Genomic DNA, 22,640 nt, shown 5'->3' on the forward strand with positions numbered 1-22,640 from the left:
ACTAAAAATCTATTATAAAAAATGCTAAACTTTAATTTCAAACAACAACCCACGTTTTCTTTCTTAAAAACCCGCATTTTGACTTTTATTCTAGCTAAAAGTCTATTATCAATATTTTAAGAACAAATAATTAATAAATTTATTTTGTATTAATTTTTACGATATAATTCCTCAAATTAAGGGATAATATTTAGCAATTGTTTAAATATGTAAACAACCTTTTGACTTCTATTCTAACTAAAAGTCTATTATCCACCTCCTAAAAACAACTAATTAGTAAATTAATTTATATTATTTGTTATGATACATTTATTCAAATTAAGGGATAATATTTAACAAATATTTAATTTAAATAAAACTAAAATTCTATTATCAAATTTTCTAAACTTAAATACCACATAACTCACAAACCATATAATAATAATAATAATAATAATAATAATAATAATAATAATAATAAAAGTTGAGCCTAGAAACCATGGTCGTGCCAAATGATTACTTTCACTAATTAGTAAATTCAATTTATATTATTTATTAGGATTTATTTCCTCAAACTAAGAGATAATATTCAAAAACTATTTAATTTTGGTAAAATTTTATCATTTAAATTTCAATAAATTTAAATTCGATTCAAACTAAAAGTCCGTTATAAAAAAATTATAAACTTTAATCCCAAACAACTACCCATGTTGTCTTTCTAAAAAGAAAACCTCATATTTTGACTTCTACTCTAACTAAAACTCTATTTTCAATATTTTAAGAACAACTAATTAATAAATTAATTTTATATTATTTGTTATGATATTGTAAGGACTCAAATTGACCCACCGGCCCAAGATGTTAAGACAATGGCCCAACGAGCTCAAAATAATAAATTTGTTAGAGAGTGGGCTAGAAACAGAACGCTTAAAAAGTCAAATATGAATCATAGTGGGTTAATTGGCATGAGAGCGAGTAAGATAAACAGTTTAAGAAGAAAAAATACTCCTCGGTTAGATCCGAGGATGATATGTTCTTATATATTTCTTCTGGATTTATACAAATATTCAAGTTCTTAGTTATATAGTGTTTTTTTTCTCTCCTAATCTTAGATGCCCCTTCCTGTAATGGAATTCTCCCTTTTTATCCTCCTTTTCCCCCTTTCATCTCAGCCCTCCACGTGTAATCAGATTGCTAATAACCTTGATACTTGTCCCATTAGCATATTTCTAAAGTTTTTGTGAGTAGTTGTAAAACTGAAAGTTACCATTTAGGTATTACTTCCACATTAATGTGGCTAGGGGGTTGGATGCAGAGCATTCAATGCGATGGTAGTAGCTTTCTTCCCAGATATTTCTCATCCCTCGAGTGACTCACCTCTTACTGAAGCTTATCCTCCCAAGCATGGTTGCCCACTGCTCAATGTCTGATGGGTGGTCGGACTTTAAGCTTCCACTCTCTTTGACCGAGGAGGGATTGCTCCTCGGACGACATCACATGTTCATTATGATCAGTCCTCTTCCTCGGCCTAATAATCTACTTGCCCGCCCTACTACATGTTTGCTTTCGGGCTATGGCGTTCTCGGGCACGGCCCACGGCCCGATATCCTTATTTGGGCCCTTTATCCCTACAAATATAATTCCTCAAATTAAGGAATAATATTTAGCAATTGTTTAATTTAGATAAAATTTATCATTAAACTTCAACAAATTTAAATTCTATTTAAACTAAAAGTCTATTATCAAAAATTCTAAACTTGAATCCCAAACAACAACCTACATTTTCTTTCTCAAAAACAAAAAACATCATTTTGGTGTCTACTCAAACCAAAAGTCTATTATCAACATTTTAAGAATAATTAATTAGTAAATAAATTCTTTACTTTTGAATTTGAGTGAAGGATATTATGGGTCCGTTTGGATAGAGCTTATTGCTGAAAACTGAAAACTGAAAACTGAAAACACTGTAGCAAAATAATTTTTAAATGTGTGAATAGTATTGTGGGACCCATTTTTAATATTTTTTCCTGAATAAAGTGCTTGTGGGTCCCATGAACAGTGCGTAAACAGTGCGTGAACAGTAAAATTGGTCTCCCGCACAGTAAAATACCGTGCATGAACAGTACCGGTTACTGTTCATGCACGTTGAAAAAAAAAAAAAAAACGCAGAAAATTCTCAGCAAAACGCAAACGCAGCTTATCCAAACACAGCTTATATCAAAGGAAGTTTACTATAAAGAAGCAAAACAATGGGCACCATTTAAGTTCTTGATTCTCTTACATAAGTTTTTAATTATTTTTTTTATATTCTCAAATTTTGAACTCTTTTGTGTATGTTTTGATTTGGGTTTTGATTATTATATTTAATTTGTGAATGTGTTTATATATATATTTTAATTAGACTATCACTAGAAAAAAAAAAAAAAAAACTGTATTGAGGAACTATTTTGTTTATTATTATTTGTGTTGGCTATGACTCATTACATATCTCATATTAAGAAATTAACACACAACACAAAGAAGATTTTAAAATATAAAAATAGATAAACACTGATAATGTCCAAACTCTAAACAATCGGAACTTAAAATAACTTTTTTTATTAAAATTACTTACTTATTTTAGAATTTATTATTACCTTTTATTTAATTATTTTGTTTTAATTATTAAAATTACTTACTTTTTTTTTATAATTATTTAGCTTACATTTTTTTTTAATCTAGTTTACATTTAGCTTACATTTTTATATTTACTTGATCAACCCGTGTATCACACGGGAATAATACTTAATATAACAAAAACTAAAATGAACTAAGGTCCTAGTTCCTACAAAAAAGTCAGTTTTATTTTGATAGTATAAATGTTATAAAGTCCTTTTCTAAAAAAAAAAAAAAGAAGAAGCTAGAAGTCCATACTCCAGAACCATGTTGTTTATTAAATTGTTTATAAGGGAAAAATAAAATAAACTAAGTGAAATCTTTGATGTATACTTCCGGATAGAGCCAAAAATTCAAGTTTGGATTCATTCTTTTTTTTTTTTAAATTTGGCTTTTGATATTTGCCATTTGATACATGGGTTATATTTGGCTAGGACTAATCAGATTAGGAGGGGAAGGAATACAGTGGTACATGCTCTTGCCCAATATGCTAGAACTTTAGATGAGGATTTATTTTGGATCGAGGATTCTTCTCCACCTGCCTTGGCAGCCTTGTTTCATGATGCTTCATTATTATAATTGAATGAAAGTTTCCTATTCAAAAAAAAAAAAAAAATTTTGGCTTTTGGTTCTGTCTAACTTATATATATATAAAACCAAAGCTTCTATTGGCACCACAATTTTCTACTTCAGCACAACACAATATTTTAAAAAATAAAATATAAAATTAAAAACACCATTTTTCTCTCCAAAACAAAATTATTAGTTTTAAAACAAAATTAATAAGGAGTGAAACTTTATATCTCTAAGAAGTCCAACTTAAACTCTAACTCAAATATTGATAATTTTTTTTCTAATTTTTCAAGGTTAATCATGAACATTATAAAAACAGTGCAAAGCTCAATTTTTTTAACCCAACTCTAAAACCATGGCAAATCACCACCAAAAAAAAAAAACGATTTCTCTCCATCCTCTCTCTTCTCTAATTTTTCCTCCTTCATCCTTACAAAACTTCTATGACTTACTTTGGACTAAACTGAAGAAGTGGACTATGTGCAGCAATCTTCAAAGTAACGTAACTTTTCTTTTTATCCTCAAAAAATTACAATATCACGCATTTGCAATCAGCTCTACCTATCTGTGAGTCTATTCTCAATTTCTTCCTCTCTTTGCGTTCCAACTTCTTTTCTTTTTTTGGTTAAAAGGCTGATAATATTGAAAGTAATTGGCCATAAAAGGAGAAGTTGTGGCAGATAGCCTTAAAGAGTACAAACCAATGGCATCAGAGTCTAAGATTCTACATAATTACACGAAAGATAATCCACAACAACAAAATTACATGAAAGATTACAGCCTCTTTTAGCAAGAAGGTCAGCACCCCTATTTGCCTCCCTAAAAACATGGTTGATCTTGACTCGGTGAAGCTGACGAAGAAGAAACCTGCAATCATAAAGCAGAGCAGAATAAGAATTATTAGGTGATTTATTCGATTGAACCAGGTTAACGACAATTTTAGCATCCATCTCCACAACAAGTTGTGAGAGCATCCACAGCAGTGGAGCTAAAATTTTAGCAATTTAGCTCTACAAAAAGTTACTTTATCTATTTTACCTACTTATTTTACAAAACATGTTGCAGCAGTGGATCTATTTTAGCTTTCAACACAATAAAATAATATAAACATCACAATAAAATAATATATCTACTACAATAAAATAATATATCCCACTACCCAAAAAATATTCAACCACAATTTAATTGGAAAGGTGAATAAATTTTTTTTTTTTTTTATAGCTCTCAGCTACAGTGCTCATGTATTGATACATGAGCACTGTAGCACTTTAGCTAAATTTTTTTGCTTTACCTCCACTGCTACAGGAAGATTTTTTGTGTTTGAATGGAGCTAAAATAACTATAATAACTATTTAGCTCCACTACTACAATTGCTCTCATATGCCAATTTGTTTTGCCCTTCTATGTTAAAGTTAAGTTTGATTTACTATTCTTTTTCCCCTTTTCTTTACTCATTAGCCATTTATGAAGCAGACTAGTTTACATTGCTCCAATTTCCAAGAGAACGTGCATCACATGTTTGTGGTTAAAATTTGATGTTTTCACCAATTGAAGTGGCGGCCAGGTATGACTCCTTGTTCTTCTTTAATTCTCTTATTAAAATAATATATATTATACTACATAACATTATAATATATATATATATATATATATATATATATATATATATATATAACTATTATTAAACTATTATAGATCATATAATTTTTATATATATATATATATATATATATATATATATATATATATATAAATATAACTATTATTAAACTATTATACATCATATGATATATAAAAAAATAGAAATATAATATGATTTTTTAGGCTAAGAAAAACAATTGATCATTATTTTTTTTATAGTAATTGATTATTTGATTAGATTTTTCATATACTGAGATTTGTCTACTTTCTAGCAAACCTTTAATTTATTATTATTTTTTTTAATGAATGAATAATTTGTAATCCCTTCTTTTTCACCGTTATATTTTCTTCTCCTTTATTTTGATAAAAAAAATTATTTTATGGTTTATTTTATGTATTTTTTAAATGGTGATTTTAAAACATAAACCACCAAATCCTACTTCTGTGACTATATATGATTTCGTTTAAAGTTTAGACCCATTAAAATTTAAAATTTATTACTTTATGGGTTCGTGTACTTTTTTCGTTTTCTTATATTTCACTTTTGAATAGTCATATATATATTTTAAATTATTTCAATAACTTATTCTTTAGTTATATATATCTTATTTGGCATTTTGAAAGTTTTAATATCTGAATTTGTGAGTTTTTGCAATATTTGAACATGTTTAGTAGATTTCAATAACTATACCACACATTATTCTTTTGAAGATAATCAATTTTTTCTTTTATATTTTTCTATTGTGTAATCATATACATTTTGTTTTGGTTCAAAAATTTAGAGGAAGTATTCTCTAATATTTTTTGGCCTTTCAAAAGTTTTAACATCTGAATTATTCATTTGATGGTAACACATTTTTCTCTTATATTTCTTTGTTGTGTAGTCACACACACACACACACACACACACACATATATATATATATATTATCTATAATTATCTATAATTTGTAGGCTCTAAATCTTTTAATTCATTTCAATAGTTATAGCCATGAATTATTCTTTTGAATGTAACTCATTTTTCTCTTATATTTCTCTATTATTTAGTCATATATATTTTGTTTTGTTTCAATAATTTCTAACCCATGAATCATTTGATTTTTTTAATATTTTTTGGTCTTTCAGAATTTTTAATATCTGAAATTTCATCATTGAAAATAACAAAATCCTTTCAAACATTAAATAAAAGTTAATGTTATATAAATATTAAAAATTTATAAATTAGAATAGTATTCTTGAATACAGATTTAATCTATGTGAGTAAAATATAGGATATTTTTTTCTCTAAATATTCAAATGCGCATTTTTATATGGTATTCCTGAGTAGTTAATGAAAATCCGTGCAATATATTAAAATCTCTATGTTATTTTATAAATTTTTTGTAATCCATTACACGTTCAAGGAATGGCTTCTTCATCAAATTGTAACACAAATTGAAGTCATACAAGAGCAAATCGTGCAATGGTATAATTTTTTTAAAACTAATTTAGGATTTTATAAAATCATTTTAGTCTACCTCACAAATAGGTAGGTTCCCGTGCATAGCACGGGTTAATGACTAGTATGTTACACATCAACATTATTTAAATATATATTAAAATTAATAATATTTAAGGAGTGAAACTTTATCTCTCTAACAAGTCCAACTTAAATTCGAACTCAAACGTTAATAATTTATCTCTAAATTTGTGAGGTTAATCATGAACACTGTAAAAGCAGTGCAAACCTCAATATTTTAATGTCTGAATTATTCTTTTGACATCTCTCACGCTACAATCTTCTTCCCTCCACAACCCAAATCGATGATCATTTAAATATTATCCACCAAAAAAAAAAAAAAAAAAAACCCATAGAGAAAAATGGAAGTCGATACCAGATAACTACTGTCACCTCCATCTTCTTTGCCAAGACTCATTTCTTTCTTTTTTGCTCAAGCTCCTTTCTTTTTGATGTGTTTCTTTTACCTTTTGTTCTTTTGTCTACTCAACCTTATTTTGTTTTGTGTGCCTTTTTGCCTGACCAAGCCTGTGAAGCTTTCAAATTCAAGTTTATATGCCTCTGCCAAGTCTATCAAGTGTTAACTTTGTGCTTTACAGGCTTGCATTATTTATTTTATTATTTGTATTATTTTTATATTTAGTATTGATTATTTATTTTATTATTTATATTATTTTATATTAAGTATTGATTGTTTATTTTATTAATAGTGATATATCTTTTGACAGCTCTTTGATAGTAATGATTTTAAATAGCCGTGTATATGTTTTGTGATTTACAACGACCACTATTAATGTTTTGTAATTTTAATTTACATTTAGCCTTTTGTTTTGTTTCTTTCTTTGTATTAATATGAGACTTTTGTTTTCCTTTTTGTTTGTGTTTGGATATAATTTAAGTTTATGAGTTGTATTTTTTTAGATGGATGGGTTAACATATTTGCTATTGTTGTGGTTCATCTTGATTAATTAGAAATATTGAATAACTTGTTCTTTAAATTTGTCTTTCATACATTTATTAAAAAATCTTTCAACAATTTTACACATCAACATTATTTAAACAAATATTATAATTAATAATCTATATATATAACTGAGGCCTTTGAAACTCTCACAATTTTTCACATCATCATTTTAATTTATAAAAAATAATTTAATTTTTTAAACTAAATAGTGAGAGAGTCCTAACAGGAGTCTTTCTCTCTTTTTTCCTTAATCCTAAAGTCTTTTTTTTTTTACGTGAGTCTTTTAAAAAAAAAAACCTAAAGTGAGTCCTTTTTTTAAAATAAAAAAAAATTCTAATGTGTGGTCTTTTTTTAAACTAAATATTGAAAGAAGTCTCTCTCTCTTTTTTCCTTAATCCTAAATATTTTATTTTTTACATGGGTCTTTTTTTTTTTGAAACCTAAAGTGAGTCCTTAAAAAAAAAAATCTAACGTGAGGTCAAATTTAAAAAATATAATTATTTTTTTAATTCTAATTCTAACGTAAGTCTCTTAAAAAGTCAAGAACTTCGGTTTTATATTATATATAGATAATAATAATGATGTGGTAATCTCTAAGGATATGAGAATACAATTTGTAAGTCTACTATGAAGATAACATAGATTAGATTGGTGATAGATAGTAGATTTAATTGTAGTTGTGTATTATGTGAAGTCATCATCATAAAATAGCCCATACTGGAATGTGTTATGTGGAACCAATGATATGGAAGAAAAAGAATTTTTCTAAACCATTATATTGAACAAAAATTACTTATTTTCATACATTTTCAAGTTATACATTTTTTCAAAATTAAGTCATAAATCTTTAAGCAAAATAAGTATTTTTAATTTTTATTTAACTATCACGTGCATCGCACGAGTTAGCAACTAATATTTATTAAGGAGTGAAATTTTATTTCTCTAACAAATCCAACTTAAACTCAAACTCAATCGTTCATAATTTATCTCTAAATTTGTAAAGTTAATCATAAACACTGTAAAAGTAGTACAAACCTCAATATTTTAACGTTTGAATTATTTTTTTTTTGACATCTCTCACGCTACAATCTCCTTCCCCCAAAACCCAAAACCCAAAACAATGATCATTTAAATATTATCCACACAAAAAATCACTTAGAGAAAAACGGAAGTCGATACTAGATTGTTGCTGTCACCTCTTTCTTCTTCACTAAGACTCCTTTCTTTCTTTTTTGCTCAAGCTCCTTTCTTTCTGCTTTGTTTCTTTTTCCTTCTGTTCTTTTGTCTTCTCAACTTTATTTTCTTTTGTATGCCTTTGCCTGACCAAGCCTGTAAAGCTTTCAAATTCAAGTTTATATGCCATTGCCACGTCTATCAAGTGTTAACTTTGTGCTTTACAGGCTTGCATTATTTATTTTATTATTTCTATTATTTTATATTTATTATTGATTGTTTATTTTAATGTATTGGTTGTTTATTTTATTAATAGTGCTATCTCTTTTGACAGATCTTTGATAGGAGTCTTTTGGCTAAAAATTGCAAAAAACGAAGTTTATTATTGTTATAGGTACTGTTCAAAGTTATTTGGCAAAATGAGGAGAAAGACTGAATTTCGGCAACGGTATTGCCGAAATTGCAAGAAAAAGTAGAATGTGTCAGGAGAGAGAGAAAATTGAATTTCGGTAATGAGATTACCGAAATTCTTGTCCTGCCCTTACTCCCAAGCCTGCCCGTGAAGTGTCCAAAATGCTGAAATGGAAAACCTGGCAATGGCATTGCCGAAAATGGAGGGGGAAAAAAAAAATGCTACGTCCACAACATTTTTCACAATAAATTATAGGTGGTTAGTTGTTATTAGTTCAAATTTGAACCTAACACTAAGATAACTTTTTTGCCCCAATAATAACAATAAGTAACAACTTGCCATTTATAATTTGTTGTAAAAATATTGTGAAAATGTTGTAGACGTATCACTTCAAAAAAAAATCGTAGAGCTGAAATAGAAGGAAAAAAAAAAAGAAAAAAAAAAGTGGCAATGTGGCAATGGTGTCGGGTACACTGAAAATGGTAAGAGCTGTCTTTTCAATCTGTCGATGGTTGTCGTCCGCGCTCAAAGGTAGAGAAGGGTGATTTGGAGAGGTGGTTTAGAGAGTGAGTTTGGCCATGGGTCATTGTCTTGGAGGAAGAAGATGGTAAATGGTGAAGGAAGGAGAAGGGATCTGCATTTTGTCTTTCAAAGGTGGAGATCGATGGTATGGGGAGCGGGTTTGGCCGTAGGTCTTTGTTTTGGAGGAAGGAGAAGTGGTTTGCGATTATGTATTGGGTTTTACAAATACAAAATCAGAGGATAACTCAAAGGGTTTCGGTTTTATATGTGTGTGTGTGTGTGTGTGTGTGTGTGTGTGTGTGTGAGATATTATGCCACCTCAATTTTCTGTTAAAGCATTCACATCCGGAATCTACAAAAATTTTTATTTTACCATCTCAAAAGTTATTTTATCATTTATACCATACCATTTTACACCACACTTAACATCCAAACTTTTATTTTACCATACTACACATTAAAATAATATAAAAATATTCTCACTTCTCTCTTACAGAAAGCATGCTCATTCAACCACAACTTAGCAAACCCACTTATTAACCACAACTCATAGCAACCCATAGATCTCCACTGCTGCACGAACCCATTCGGAACCACCACGCATGACCTTGCCATGATCCAAACCGATCTCCACAGCTGCACCACCACGACCCACGCCGATCTCCACCTCCATGACTCATGCCAATCTCCATCGCTACACCCACGAACAACCCACGACCCATCAAACTTGAAACCTAGCTAAACCCATGAATAACCCATCAACAAACCTCCATGCCATGTTGATTGCCGTGAGAGACCAATCAACCACGCCGATTGCCGATCTAGAAAAACCTCCACACCACGCCACGCCACACCACCACTAGATCACCCCGCCACCAAACCCACGCTGGACCCATGACCCACGCCAGAAAAAGACACCACTGTGAGAGAGAGGCTTGGAATGTCAAGAGAGAGAAGAGATACAGAAATTGATGAAGAGAGAGAAAGAGTCAAATATTTGAAGGTATGGAATAAAATATATTAAATTGGTTTGCAATTGTGCTACAGTACCGTTACAAATCTGCAACATGTATTGTAGCACAATTGTAATTCTTTTTTTAGGTTTACAAGTCTGGGTAATGGGGGTTTTTTAAGGCTTTGATGCTAAACATGCCAACATATGGCATTTGCAAGTCTGGGTATGAATGCGCTTAGACATATAGGGAAAAAATAAACTAACAGAAGTTAATAAATGGATTAATAAAGCTCATATAAGTAAATTTTAGGGACCAACAATATAGTTTCACTTTTTTTTTTTTTTTTACATAAGAAATTCCAATTTGACTCTTCATTTTTCTTAATTTTTTTAATTAAAAGATAGGCTAAGGCTTCTACAATGGTAAAGGCCATAAGCATATATAGATATTAGCCTCTCTGCACGCACAACAGAATTTGCTATTTCTTTTAATTTAAAATATTACTTTTCATTCATCCATTTGAATTTGACCTTTATGTATTTGTTAGTGATATTTATGTGTTTTTTAAAAACTGAAACACCTAGGAGTGTGATAAGATATACACAAAAAATTAACACACCCACACCCACAAACACATACATATCAGTTGTATAAAACCCAAAAAGAAAAAAAAAATGTAGTATTAGAGCATCCGCAGTGGGCCTACGAAATGCCAAATGTAAGGTACATTTGGCATTCAGACCTAAAACGAGCTTAGGAACTGGAAGGCCAAATGTATCAAAGTCTAATTTTTTTTGGCATAGTGCTATAGTACCATCTTACATTTAAGATGATACTGTAGCGCCATGCCAAAACAAAATAGTATATTTTAATCCTTTTATTTTTTCTCTCTCCTCTGTGTCAGAATTTCTTTCTCAGCATCTCTCAGTATTTCGTCTCCCTCCCTCTCTCTTTCTCTCTCTCTCTCTCTCTCTTGGTGCTTGAGGTAGAAGACCTTGCAGTCGCCGGTGGCCGCGGAGGGGATGAGTATAGTGTCAAGGAGCTTGAGGATTTCATCGCAGATGTTGGAGAGCTTTGACTCGATCCGGGTTAAGAGTGGGTTCCGATCTGGGTTGCGCTACCGAAGTGGAGAGTCTGGTGTCAAAAAGCGCTGCCAAAGTGGGTTGCGATCCTATTCTTCTGGGTTGTGATCTAGGTTCTGTGTGTGTGTGTGTGTGTGTGTCTTTTTTTTTTTTTTTTTGTGACCGATGGCTAAAGGAAGATGTGGGTATGGCTAAAAAAATCAAGGCTTTTTTCAAGTTGCAGGCGTGTATTGGTGGGTGTTTATTCTGTGTTTGGGTTGGTGGTGGGTGGATGAGAAAGGGAAAAACAGAGAGACGGAGAATAGAGATGAAGAGAGGAGATAGAAGAGAGAGAGATTTTTCATATTATATTATTGTGTAATTTATATTATTTTAATATGTTGTATGAAAAAATAAAATATGGGTTGTTGGGTGTATTGTAAAATGGTATGATATAATTGATAAAGTAGTTTTTCGGGATGGTAAAATAGGATGGGATGACATTTTCGGTTGTGGATGCTCTTACAAGCAATATACTAATATCAAAATATAAAAGTGAGGCTTTGCAGAACCAGTAGCGTAGTAAATTTTAGTTTTTGTTATATTTTCCTCTAATCATACTAGCAGTTCAAAATTTAATACGTTCTGCTTCTTTGATAGACAAACCGATCTCTTTTTATTATAATGGAAAATTTTAATTAGCGAAATTTATGATATCTTCCGTGACCAAGCATTAAAAAATATGCCATTGATATTACAAATTTACAACGGGTTTTTTTTACCCTTTTCAAGAAGAGGAAGTTATTTTGATTACTTCCTTCCCAACTAGCTACTTCTTTCAACGTTTCTTAAAAAACAAAATAAAAAATAAAAAGCTACTTCTTTCAACAACACCCAAAAAAAAAAAAAGAAAAAAAGTCGAACGTATATTCCAAAGGTGCCACATAGGCTCATTTGAGGCCTACTGAAAGTCTGAAACTGAATGGAATGAGCTGTGTAACATATTTTCAGGAAAAAAAAAATTTCTTTTTTTATTTATTTATATAATTGATGTATTCGGAAAAATAATAACCAAAAGGACAAATTCTTCTTATTGTATTTGGTAGCAATGTTTTTTTTTTTTTTGATAAACTATTTGGTAGCAAATGTTATATACTTACCGAAAGTAATGACATATAATTATATGAAATGTTGGTTTCAATTTGCATGCGACAAAAGCAAACGATGATTTTGGGAAGTTCATTGGATAAGTTTTAGCAAAATAAATAAATAAATATTTGGTAAATTATAAAGTTAGTCTCTATTCTTTATATCATGTCTCAATTTGGTCTCTAACGTACCTTTCAATTATATCAATTTAATCTCTAACATTTTAGTGCTACGTCAATTTAGGTTCTGTTGTTAAGTGTTGGATGGAAATTGATGATGTATCTAATCGACTGAAGAAACTAATTATTTCCATGTCACGTGGGTGGACACTAGAATGCACACCATATTGCTTTTTTAATGCAAGGGGCTGATTCAGTTCTTGCACGTGTCTGTTTGGGATCAAAACCCAGATTTATGAATAAATCATGGTTTTAATTTCATGGGTTTTGCTTATTTTGGTGCATTAATTTATACAGATTTATTTTTGTGGCTTTCTAATGATGTAACTTTGCTATTTTATTAAAATCAAACTGAAGTTTGATTTTGTATTGACGGGTTCTTTTAGGAGATTTGGTGCTTATACAAGGTTGTAGGATGAAGAAACTTGGTAGGAGTAGAATAAATAAAATAAAATGTATCTTTGAGAACTTTGTTACTTTCTAGTTTCCACCGCAAATGTATTTTCTGTTTTCTATCTGTCAGTCCCATTCTCGAAATAAGCACATGAACAGGTCGACCAAACAACTTTTCTCATGCTCTCATGCCTTCATGCGTGTAGGAGCAAGTGAAGTCTTGCGCCTTCCTGCAAGAGTGTTGTGGCCTTCGGGTGTGTAGGGCCAGTCTTTGTACCCTCTCGTAAGTCTGAACGAGTGTGGGTTATCTAACCATGGCTGAAGAGCTCGAGGAGTTATGGAAGAAACTGACAGTGACCGAAGAGGAGGATGAAGATATAGTTTTGTGCAGTAAAAGTACTAAGGTAGCGAAAGAGGTTGGGAAAAATTGCATTGTAATGAAAGTTTTAACACAACGTAGTGTTAACGTGGAAGCTTTAAAGAAAAATATGAGAATGCTGTGGAAACCAAATAAAGGGCTACAAGTGTCGGAGATTGAGGATAATCTATACCTTGCTGAGTTTGGAGATAGCCGGGATAAGAAAAAGGTGATGGAAATGCGTCATTGGAGTTACGAAAAAGAGCTAGTGCTCATGAGGGAGTTCAAAGGGGAGCTAGTCCTAAAAGAGATAAGACTTAGGTGGTCTTCATTTTGGATACAAATCCATAATCTCCCTCTCAAATGCATGACCAGTGGGATGGGCTACACAATTGGGGCCAAGATCGGAGAGGTGTTAGAAGTTGACATCCCTGAGAAAGGGGTACAGTGGGGAAGTATCTCAGGGTAAGAGTAAATGTTGATACGACGAAAAAGCTTATTCGGGGGAAAAAGATTTGCATTGACGGAGGCAATGGCAGATGGATTTATTTTAAGTACGAACGACTCCCCAACTTTTGCTATAGATGTGGAATGCTTGACCATGGTGAAAAAGACTGCCTAGAGAAAGTGTCGCTAGAGGAAAATGGCAAAAAGGGCAATGTACAATATGGACCATGGCTAAGAGGTGAACCGGGAAGGCGAGCTAGCAAAGAAGTGGATAGCACGGAAGACAGGGGTGAGTTTTTCAATAAACATAGGGAAGAAGGGGTTGAAAGGGTGATGGGAATACAACTGAGGAAGAATACAACGGCGGACCGGAAAACAAGTAAGGCCAGAGAAACAGTGGTAGAGACTAACTGGAAAACAGGCTGTAGTCAAGGAACCAGCACCGAGGTGTCAGGAACATTGGAGGGGAGCACAGAGGGGATACACGAGAATGGCAAAGTCAAAACCTAAGGGGAAAAGCATGATGGAGAAGGGGATAAAATTAGTAAGGGGAATCTGGATGAGACAAAGGAGCGTGAAGACATAGACATGGGGATGGCGTGGGTGACAGCAACGCAGAAGGATTGCAATGTGTCAGCAGGGCTCAAAATCAACGCCACAAAAAAGGCATCCAATGCTGAGGCTCAAGTCGACTGGGCCAAGGATAACACTGGCCCATTGGCAATGTGTTTTGAGCCAAATGTTGGCTGGAGTTCAGAGGCGTTGGGCCTAGGGAGCAGACATTGGAAGAGGTTGACAAGGATAGTTAAAGAAAAAAGCCCAAGTAAGAAGTTAGCCTCTGTCGGTGTTAAAAGAGAAGGACCCGTGCCTCTCCAGGAGCTAGACCCAAACACGCTGTATGCAAAAAAGGGTAAGGGAAAGAGAGTGGACAACAAAACTTCGGCTGAAGAAAGCAATGCGGATGGCAATGTGGTAGTGGTTGCGAGGCAGCACCCCTGAGCCCAATGAGCGTTCTTTCTTGGAATTGTCGGGGTTTGGGGTTGACTCTGGCAGTGCGATTGCTCACCAAAGAGGTGAGATCAAAGAACCCCACCTTGGTGGCGGAAACCAAGGCGCAGACAAGCCGAATCAAGGGACTTCAGCAGAAATTAAATTTCACCCAAGGAATTGTGGTGCCCAGCAATGGTCGGAGCAGCAGCCTTGAATTGCTATGGAAGGAAGGTATAGTGGTCCACTTTAAAAGCTGCTCCCATTCCCATATTGACATGGTGGTCGCAGAGGAAGATAGTGGAGGACCGTGGCAGTTAACAGGCTTCTATGGGCATCCCAACATAGGTATGCGCTATAGCTGTTGGGAATTATTAAAAACACTCCACTCTCAAGCAGTCCTCCCATGGGTTGTCTTTGGAAATTTCAATGAAATCCTCCATTTAGATGAGAAATTAGGATGGAAAGATAGGGATTCTAACCAGATGGAGGCCTTTAGGGAAACCTTGAATGTTTGTGGGTTATATGACTTGGGTTTTGTTGGGCAGAAGTACACATGGTGTAATGGCAGGTTCGGTGACCAATGCACCCTCATTAGGCTTGATAGGATAGTGGCAAATGAGGCATGGAGAGCTAAGTTCTCGGAAGCTATGGTCTATCATGTGGCTATGGCTGCATCAGATCATTGTTTACTCGCCCTTATTTTAAAGAGGAGCAAACCCCAAAGAAAGAGATACAAGCGGGTTCTTTTTTGAAGCTATGTGGACTAGGGAAGCAGGGTGCAAAGAAGTGATTGAACAGGCTTGGGATCCATACAGAGAGGCGTTGGACCTCCCTATTCAAGAACGATTAACAAGGTGTCAGAATCTGCTTCGGAATTGGAATCAATCAGTATTCGGCAATATGAACAAAATGCTGAAGCAGAAACAAACCAGGTTGCAGCAGCTAGAATCACTTAACTCTCTCAATGACTATGAAGCTGAAATCAGGGATTTGAAAAAAGAGATCAATGACATACGCACCAGAGAAGAGATTAGGTGGAATCAAAGGTCTAGAGTGGAGTGGCTTAAAAATGGGGACCGCAACACGAAGTTCTTTCACGCATCAGCAAGTCAACGATGGAGTAAGAATAGAATTAAGGGGTTGATGGATTCTAAGGGTGAATGGCATACAGAAGAAGGTGAAACCGAGGCTATCATTGTGAACTATTTCAAGAATATCTTCCATTCAAATCGTCCTACCTACTTTGATGCAAGTCTAGAAGCTATTGAAGAAAGCATTACTCAAGAAATGAACAAGGAGCTACTTAAGGAGTTTAAGCCTGGTGAAGTTCGAAGGGCACTCAATCAGATGCACCCGACCAAGGCACCGAGCCCCGACGGTATGCCTCCTTTGTTTTTTCAAAAATATTGGGATATTGTTGGTCCTTGTGTATTGGATTGTGTGTTACAAGCCCTCAATTCAGGTACCATGCCTCTCCATGCTAACGAGACTTATATCTGCCTAATACCAAAAATAAAGAACCCCTGAAAAATTATCGAATACCGGCCAATTAGCCTTTGAAATGTAATATAAAAGATTATGTCGAAGGTACTTGCAAACTGCCTGAAGAAGATTCTGCCCGAGGTTATAAGTGAAATGCAAAGCGCCTTTGTACCGGGTAGGCTCATAACTGACAATGTCCTTGTCGTTTACGAAACAATGCACTCCATTGATCAATGTAGGAAGGGTAAGGAGGGACTTATGGCCATCAAGCTCGACATGAGTAAGGCTTATAATAGGGTGGAGTGGGCTTACTTGGAGGCTATAATGCGAAGAATGGGTTTTCAAGATAAATGGATCTCATTGGTTATGATGTGTGTGACGACAGTGACCTACTCCGTATTAATCAATGGGGAACCAAAAGGTAATATCATTCCCACAAGGGGGCAGTGACAAGGGGACCCTATCTCCCCATGTCTTTTCCTTCTTTGTGTTGAAGGCTTATCTACAATGATAAAAAGGAAAGAAAGGCTGGGTGGGCTGAGGGGTGTTTCGGTAAGGCGAGGAGCATCGAGTATCTCTCATCTTTTCTTTGTGGACGATAGTATTATCTTCTGTAGGGCTACGGCTGGGGATTGTGCACAAGCTGCTGAGGTGCTTGATATTTATGAGAAAGAATCGGGGAAAAAGTTAAACAAAGAGAAGACTTCTCTTTTCTTCAGCAAAAATACGAGTCCGGAATTTCAAGCTATGGCGATGGAAACATTTAGTGCACAGATTATCCAACAACATGAGAAGTATCTCAAGTTGCCTCCGTTAATGGGCCGAAGTAAAAAGAAAGCCTTCAACAGAATAAAGGATCAAGTGAGCTAGAAAGTTGCTGGGTGGAAGGGGAAACTGTTGTCCAACGCAGGCAGAGAAATTCTAATAAAGGCAGTGGTGCAAGCGACACCCACTTACACGATGAGCTGTTTTAAGCTTTCAGATTCCCTATGTTCGGATCTCAACTCTTTGATGGGAAGATTTTGGTGGGGTTAGAAGGCTAACGAAAGAAAATTAGCTTGGTTGTCTTGGGAAAAGCTGTGCAGGCCAAAGGTTGAAGGTGGGCTGGGTTTTAGGGATTTGAAGGCGTTTAATATGGCTTTGTTAGCGAAACAGGGCTAGCGAATTCTGGAAAACCTAGACTCACTAGTCCATAAAGTCCTCAAAGCGAAGTATTTTCGGGAGACAACCTTTATGGAGGCCCAAATGGGGAAAAAGACCATTCTACATTTGGAGGAGCATCCTTTCGGCAAGGGAGGTGATCAAAATGGGGTCTAGATGGGTGATTGGTAATGGCAAAAGGGTGCATATTTGGAATGATAAGTGGATACCAGTGGCCGACACGTACAAGGTGAGAAGCCCAAAAGTTCAGCTTAGAGGAGGAGTGGAAATGGTGTCGGGATTGATGGATGATGAGGGAAGAGGGTGGAACGCTGAACTTATTAGAACTTCATTCTTACCTCATGAAGCAGAAGTAATTCTTGGCATCCCAATAAGCCCCATGGCCCTAGAAGACTCTCAGGTATGGACAAAAACACCTAATGGGACCTTTACTGTGAATAGTGCCTACAAAGTTGCCTACAAGCTACTGAAGGAAGCTAAGTCAAAGAATCTTAGACTTGAATGCTCTGACAACTCCAAAATGCAAGCCCTATGGAAAGCTATATGGAATTTAAAGTGCCAAAGTAAAATCAAGCACTTTATGTGGAGACTCTGCAGGAATATTCTACCCATAAAGCACGGTCTAATGTTGCGGAAGATTACCACAGATGATAAGTGTGACTCCTGTGGCGAGAAAGAAACCACAGGACACATTCTGTGGAGTTGTAATACAACAAAGGAAACTTGGGAAGTACTGAAAGTAAAGAATGCTTTGGGGATCCCACCTCTGGAGGATTTTGTGGATGTGTTGTGGTGGCTGCGAGAACACTCAGGTGTAAATGACTGGGAGCTATTTGTTGCTGCGGTGTGGGGCTTATGGAACAACAAGAATGCAATTAGGCACAGAGGAAAGGGCAAACAAGGGAGAGAGATAGCATTGGATTCACGGAGGTATGTTGAGGAATTCAGAGCTTTTCTGCCAAATGCCCCCCTAAGTGCCAAGCACCCCCTAAGAAATGGTCCTCGCCCCCTCCCAATTGGTATAAAGTCAATGTGGATGGGGCGGTATTTAAGGAACAAGGTAGTATAGATGTGGGGGTGGTTATTAGAAAGGCGAAGGGGGAGCTAATGGGTGCGATGAGTAAGAAACTACACTTTCCATTGGGTGCAATTGAGGCTGAAGCTAAGGCTGTAGAAGAAGGTGTTCTGCTGGCATGGGATTTGGGTTTAAAGAATGTTATTATCGAGGGTGATTCGCAAGCAATGGTCCAAGCTCTTAACGGATTATCTACCCTTGCCATCTTTGTTCAACAGATAGCTGAACGTGTCTCTTGGTGGCTCAAGAAGTTTGACAACTGGAAGATCTCCCATACAAGGAGATGTAGCAATATAGCTGCACTTGTAATGGCTAAAGAAGCCAAACTAATCTTAGAAAGTGTAATTTGGGTGGAGGACACCCCCCCCCCCCCAGTTATTGCTGACCAACTTATGTATGATGTACTGTCTATGGACTCTTGTCCTAATTGTTGAATGAATTAAATGAGTTTTCATAAGTAAATAAATAAATAAATAAGCACATGAACAAATACTCTCACAAAAAATCCCAACATCCAAACAAGAAAAACCCTTGAATTTAAACCATGAAATTAAAGCCTTTGACCCATTTCAGTTTAACTTTGAGAGAGAGAGAGGGAGAGAGAGAGAGAGAGCGAGCAAAAACTAACCAGAACAAAGCTAGACCTCATCGTTGCTACTCACTGCCAAAACCTCATAGCCTCACCCTTTCTTTCTCGCTCAAGTGCTGGCTGCTCTCAAAATATATGAGGAGCAAATTTAGGGATTTTAACCCCAAATAGGAACAATCACGTGCAAACGTAAGTTAATGAATCAGCCTTTTTTAAAAATTTAATGTAATATGATGTGACATTTCAGGTATCCACCTACATGGCATGGAAATAATAATTTATTCAGCCCGTTAAACAAATCAGCAAACTCTATTCAACACTTAAGCAAGGACCAAATTGACATAGTACTGAAAGGTTATGGATCAAATTGATACAATTGAAAGGTTAGTGACCAAATTAAGATATGATATAAAGGATAGAGACTAATTTTGTAATTTATCCATAAAAGAGCTTACCTTATAAGGCCTATACGAAGTTCACTCTTCCTTAAAAGAATGTAGCATTTTTTTTAGATTAAAAAAATGTAGCTTAATTTCAATAAGAAAACTGCTTTCCTAGAAAGATCAAAGAGAAAATAATATTCTTTTTCAAATGATAGTGTTTGCCATCGTATCGTGTTAGAAACATTATGTCAAACTAAACTCAAATAGAGTGCCCAATAGTGGGCCTACTGTTGGAAAATCTGATTTTGTATCTCATACAAAACACACAGCGGAAGCAACAATCGCAGATCTACTTCATTCATGAGAGATAAAATGTAATCTTGAATTCTAAAATAAAGAATAGAAAACGTATCTTGATGCAGTGAAATTCAAAACCAAGACTTGAGAATACCTTTAATCTTCATCTCAATTCCACATGGTGCCCAAGAAGTGTGGTTTCTCAATCAGTCTTTACGTACGTTGATTCTCAAAGAAAAATTCTTCTTCTTCTCCTTGTAGAGAAAAGTTGTTTTCTTTCTTTTCATCATACGTATATTCTAATTACCTTGACAGTTATTTTATTTAATAACTTTTATTAAAAACTGATTATCTAATTGGGTTAACCTTTTGAGCCTACTCAATTAGGCTTTAGTTTGTGGCTTAAGATGGGACCAAATGGAACAAAAAAGACTCCAGCTCCAATAGGCTTTGGACTTTTTTATCAACTCTTGACAAGTTTAAAGTTACCATTAATTATATTTAATACCACTATATAAATATAATTACACTCTAGGTCTCATTAATAAATTATATCCCAAGACTCTAGTGATATTATTTAACTCCTCTATGAAATATCCATAGTGAACAAAGTCATAACAAATTGTCACTTTGTAAACAAATATTTTATCCTTGAATACCTAGTTTAATCTTTTAGTTATTTCCATTTATTGAAATCTAATTTCAATAAATATAAGCTTTGGTAACTCCTTACTAAAGTGGATGTCCTGAATAATCAGTTTCCAATAAACTTATCTCAAGGGGATATTTCTTGTCTTTACAAAAAGAGATTATGGATTCCATCTTGAGAATATGTGTTCCTTCAACATTACATGTGGTTACCTAACATACTAAGGTTTTGACTGTGAATATTAGATCTCACTCCTGATATATCAAAATAACCTACATTTTATGATCGGGTTCACTACCCTCTCAGGATTGAGAGTCTATGAAATTATAAGTCGTGAGATTAATTATTCAGGTGACAGTTGTTAATTGAATAATTAATCTTACAGCGGTCTAGTTCAATATGTCTTAACTCTTAAGACACATCAACACATCAACTAAAAGTCTTCACTTCTATGATCAAGACAAATCATCTTAGTTAATGTGTTATAGTCTTCGCAGATGAAACACTCAATTTCATCACTGACTACGAACTACGTTTTGAGTTTACAAGGAGCTTGTGATTTATATCTGTGACTAAATCACATACAATGCATCTTAAGGACTACGATAATGTCTCATTAGTTCATTTATAAATTGTCTCATATAATTAAAAATTTTAATTATTTATGACATGCCATTAAATTGGATTTTAGGGCATAAACCCCAACACCCACCCCATTGCAAAAGAGCTATGTCCACTTCCAAAGAGCTGCATCTCTGGTTTTATACCTTTTTTGGTTGTATATATAGAGGTGTTAAAGACTCATTTGTGCAAAAAATAATTTAATTAACGTGTTATTTTTTTTTTTATACAAGATAGAATTCTACTATAACCTAATCTAAGTGTACATGTGTGTAAAACTCCCTCCTAGAGACTTGAATCCCAGTCCTTATCCCCCACACCCCACAAGCACTTATACTTGTGGAGTGACTATCGCACCAAGGGTGTGCGGTGGTATTAACGTGTTATTCTAACAACACACAAAGAAACATCTTACCCTCTATCTCATCAATTTCATCAAAGTATTTCTACCGTGGATTCTTTGTGTTTTGTTCTTGTTACAAATACCATCATTCTAGGCTCAATGATGTTCCGTTTGTGACAAACATCATTGTTGTCTTTTTTTTTTTTTTTTTTTTTTAGAGTACTAAATATTTTGACAAACGTCACTAACGTCATTGTCGTCAACATATCTTTACCAAAAGAAACTCATTGGTCATTGCATTTCAAGACATAAAACAACTATAAATATTACACTCAAAATGTAACAACCCTAGCCTTCAAAAATAAAAAATAAAAAATGTAACAGCCCTATTCTAGTAAACAAATTAATCTATTACACCCCCCCCAAAAAAAAAGTGCCTGAAATGTAGAAGTTAAAAAGAGTTAATTCAATAAGGATATGATGTATTTTTTTAGTTGGGAACATGCATCTTCTTCAATTTCCATCTATACAAATAGAAAGTAGGATTCTCCTTGCTCAAATTTGAATATTAACAGCAAGAAAGTTTATATTTATAAATTGTATTAGTGTTAAAAATTAAAATCTAACATACTTGTCTGATCTCGAGCTCAAATCTCAGATTGAGAGAAAAAGAGGAAAAAAAAGTATTTAAAAAAGAAAAAGATATAATGCAATATTTAGACCAAGATGAATGCAACATATAAATATAATATTTATGTGAGGTTTTTAATCAAGGAGGCAATTTTCCACAATATTTACAACTCTACACATTGCCTACTGAAGCTCTGTTACTTATGAGTGTGTGTGAGACCCTTGAGAAGAAAGTTATGTAGCACCACTTATTACATTTATTAATAATGCTAGTGACAGAAGTAGTGACTGGTACAACACCATCTTTTATAATTTCGATCAAACGTAATCCTTTCAAAGCAATGAGTATTGTTGCAGACCCTTGATCAACGATGGTCCTTCAGAGTCTCATGACAACTGCCCATGTTGTTTACAAGTTCAAATTATAGGGAATATAGACAAAATTTCCAGATTTGTGAGA

At 34.0% G+C, this 22,640-nt stretch overlaps 1 protein-coding gene across 1 annotated transcript; it reads left to right on the forward strand.

Moving 5' to 3' along the window:
* Positions 1-14,964: 14,964 nt before the first annotated feature.
* Positions 14,965-15,702, forward strand: LOC142624981 (uncharacterized). Its single transcript, XM_075798699.1, has one exon. It carries the CDS (start codon positions 14,965-14,967, stop codon positions 15,700-15,702), a length of 738 nt encoding a protein of 245 aa, XP_075654814.1.
* Positions 15,703-22,640: the final 6,938 nt, after the last annotated feature.

This window comes from Castanea sativa, chromosome 2, assembly GCF_040712315.1.
Source record: "Castanea sativa cultivar Marrone di Chiusa Pesio chromosome 2, ASM4071231v1".
Lineage (NCBI taxonomy): Eukaryota > Viridiplantae > Streptophyta > Magnoliopsida > Fagales > Fagaceae > Castanea > Castanea sativa.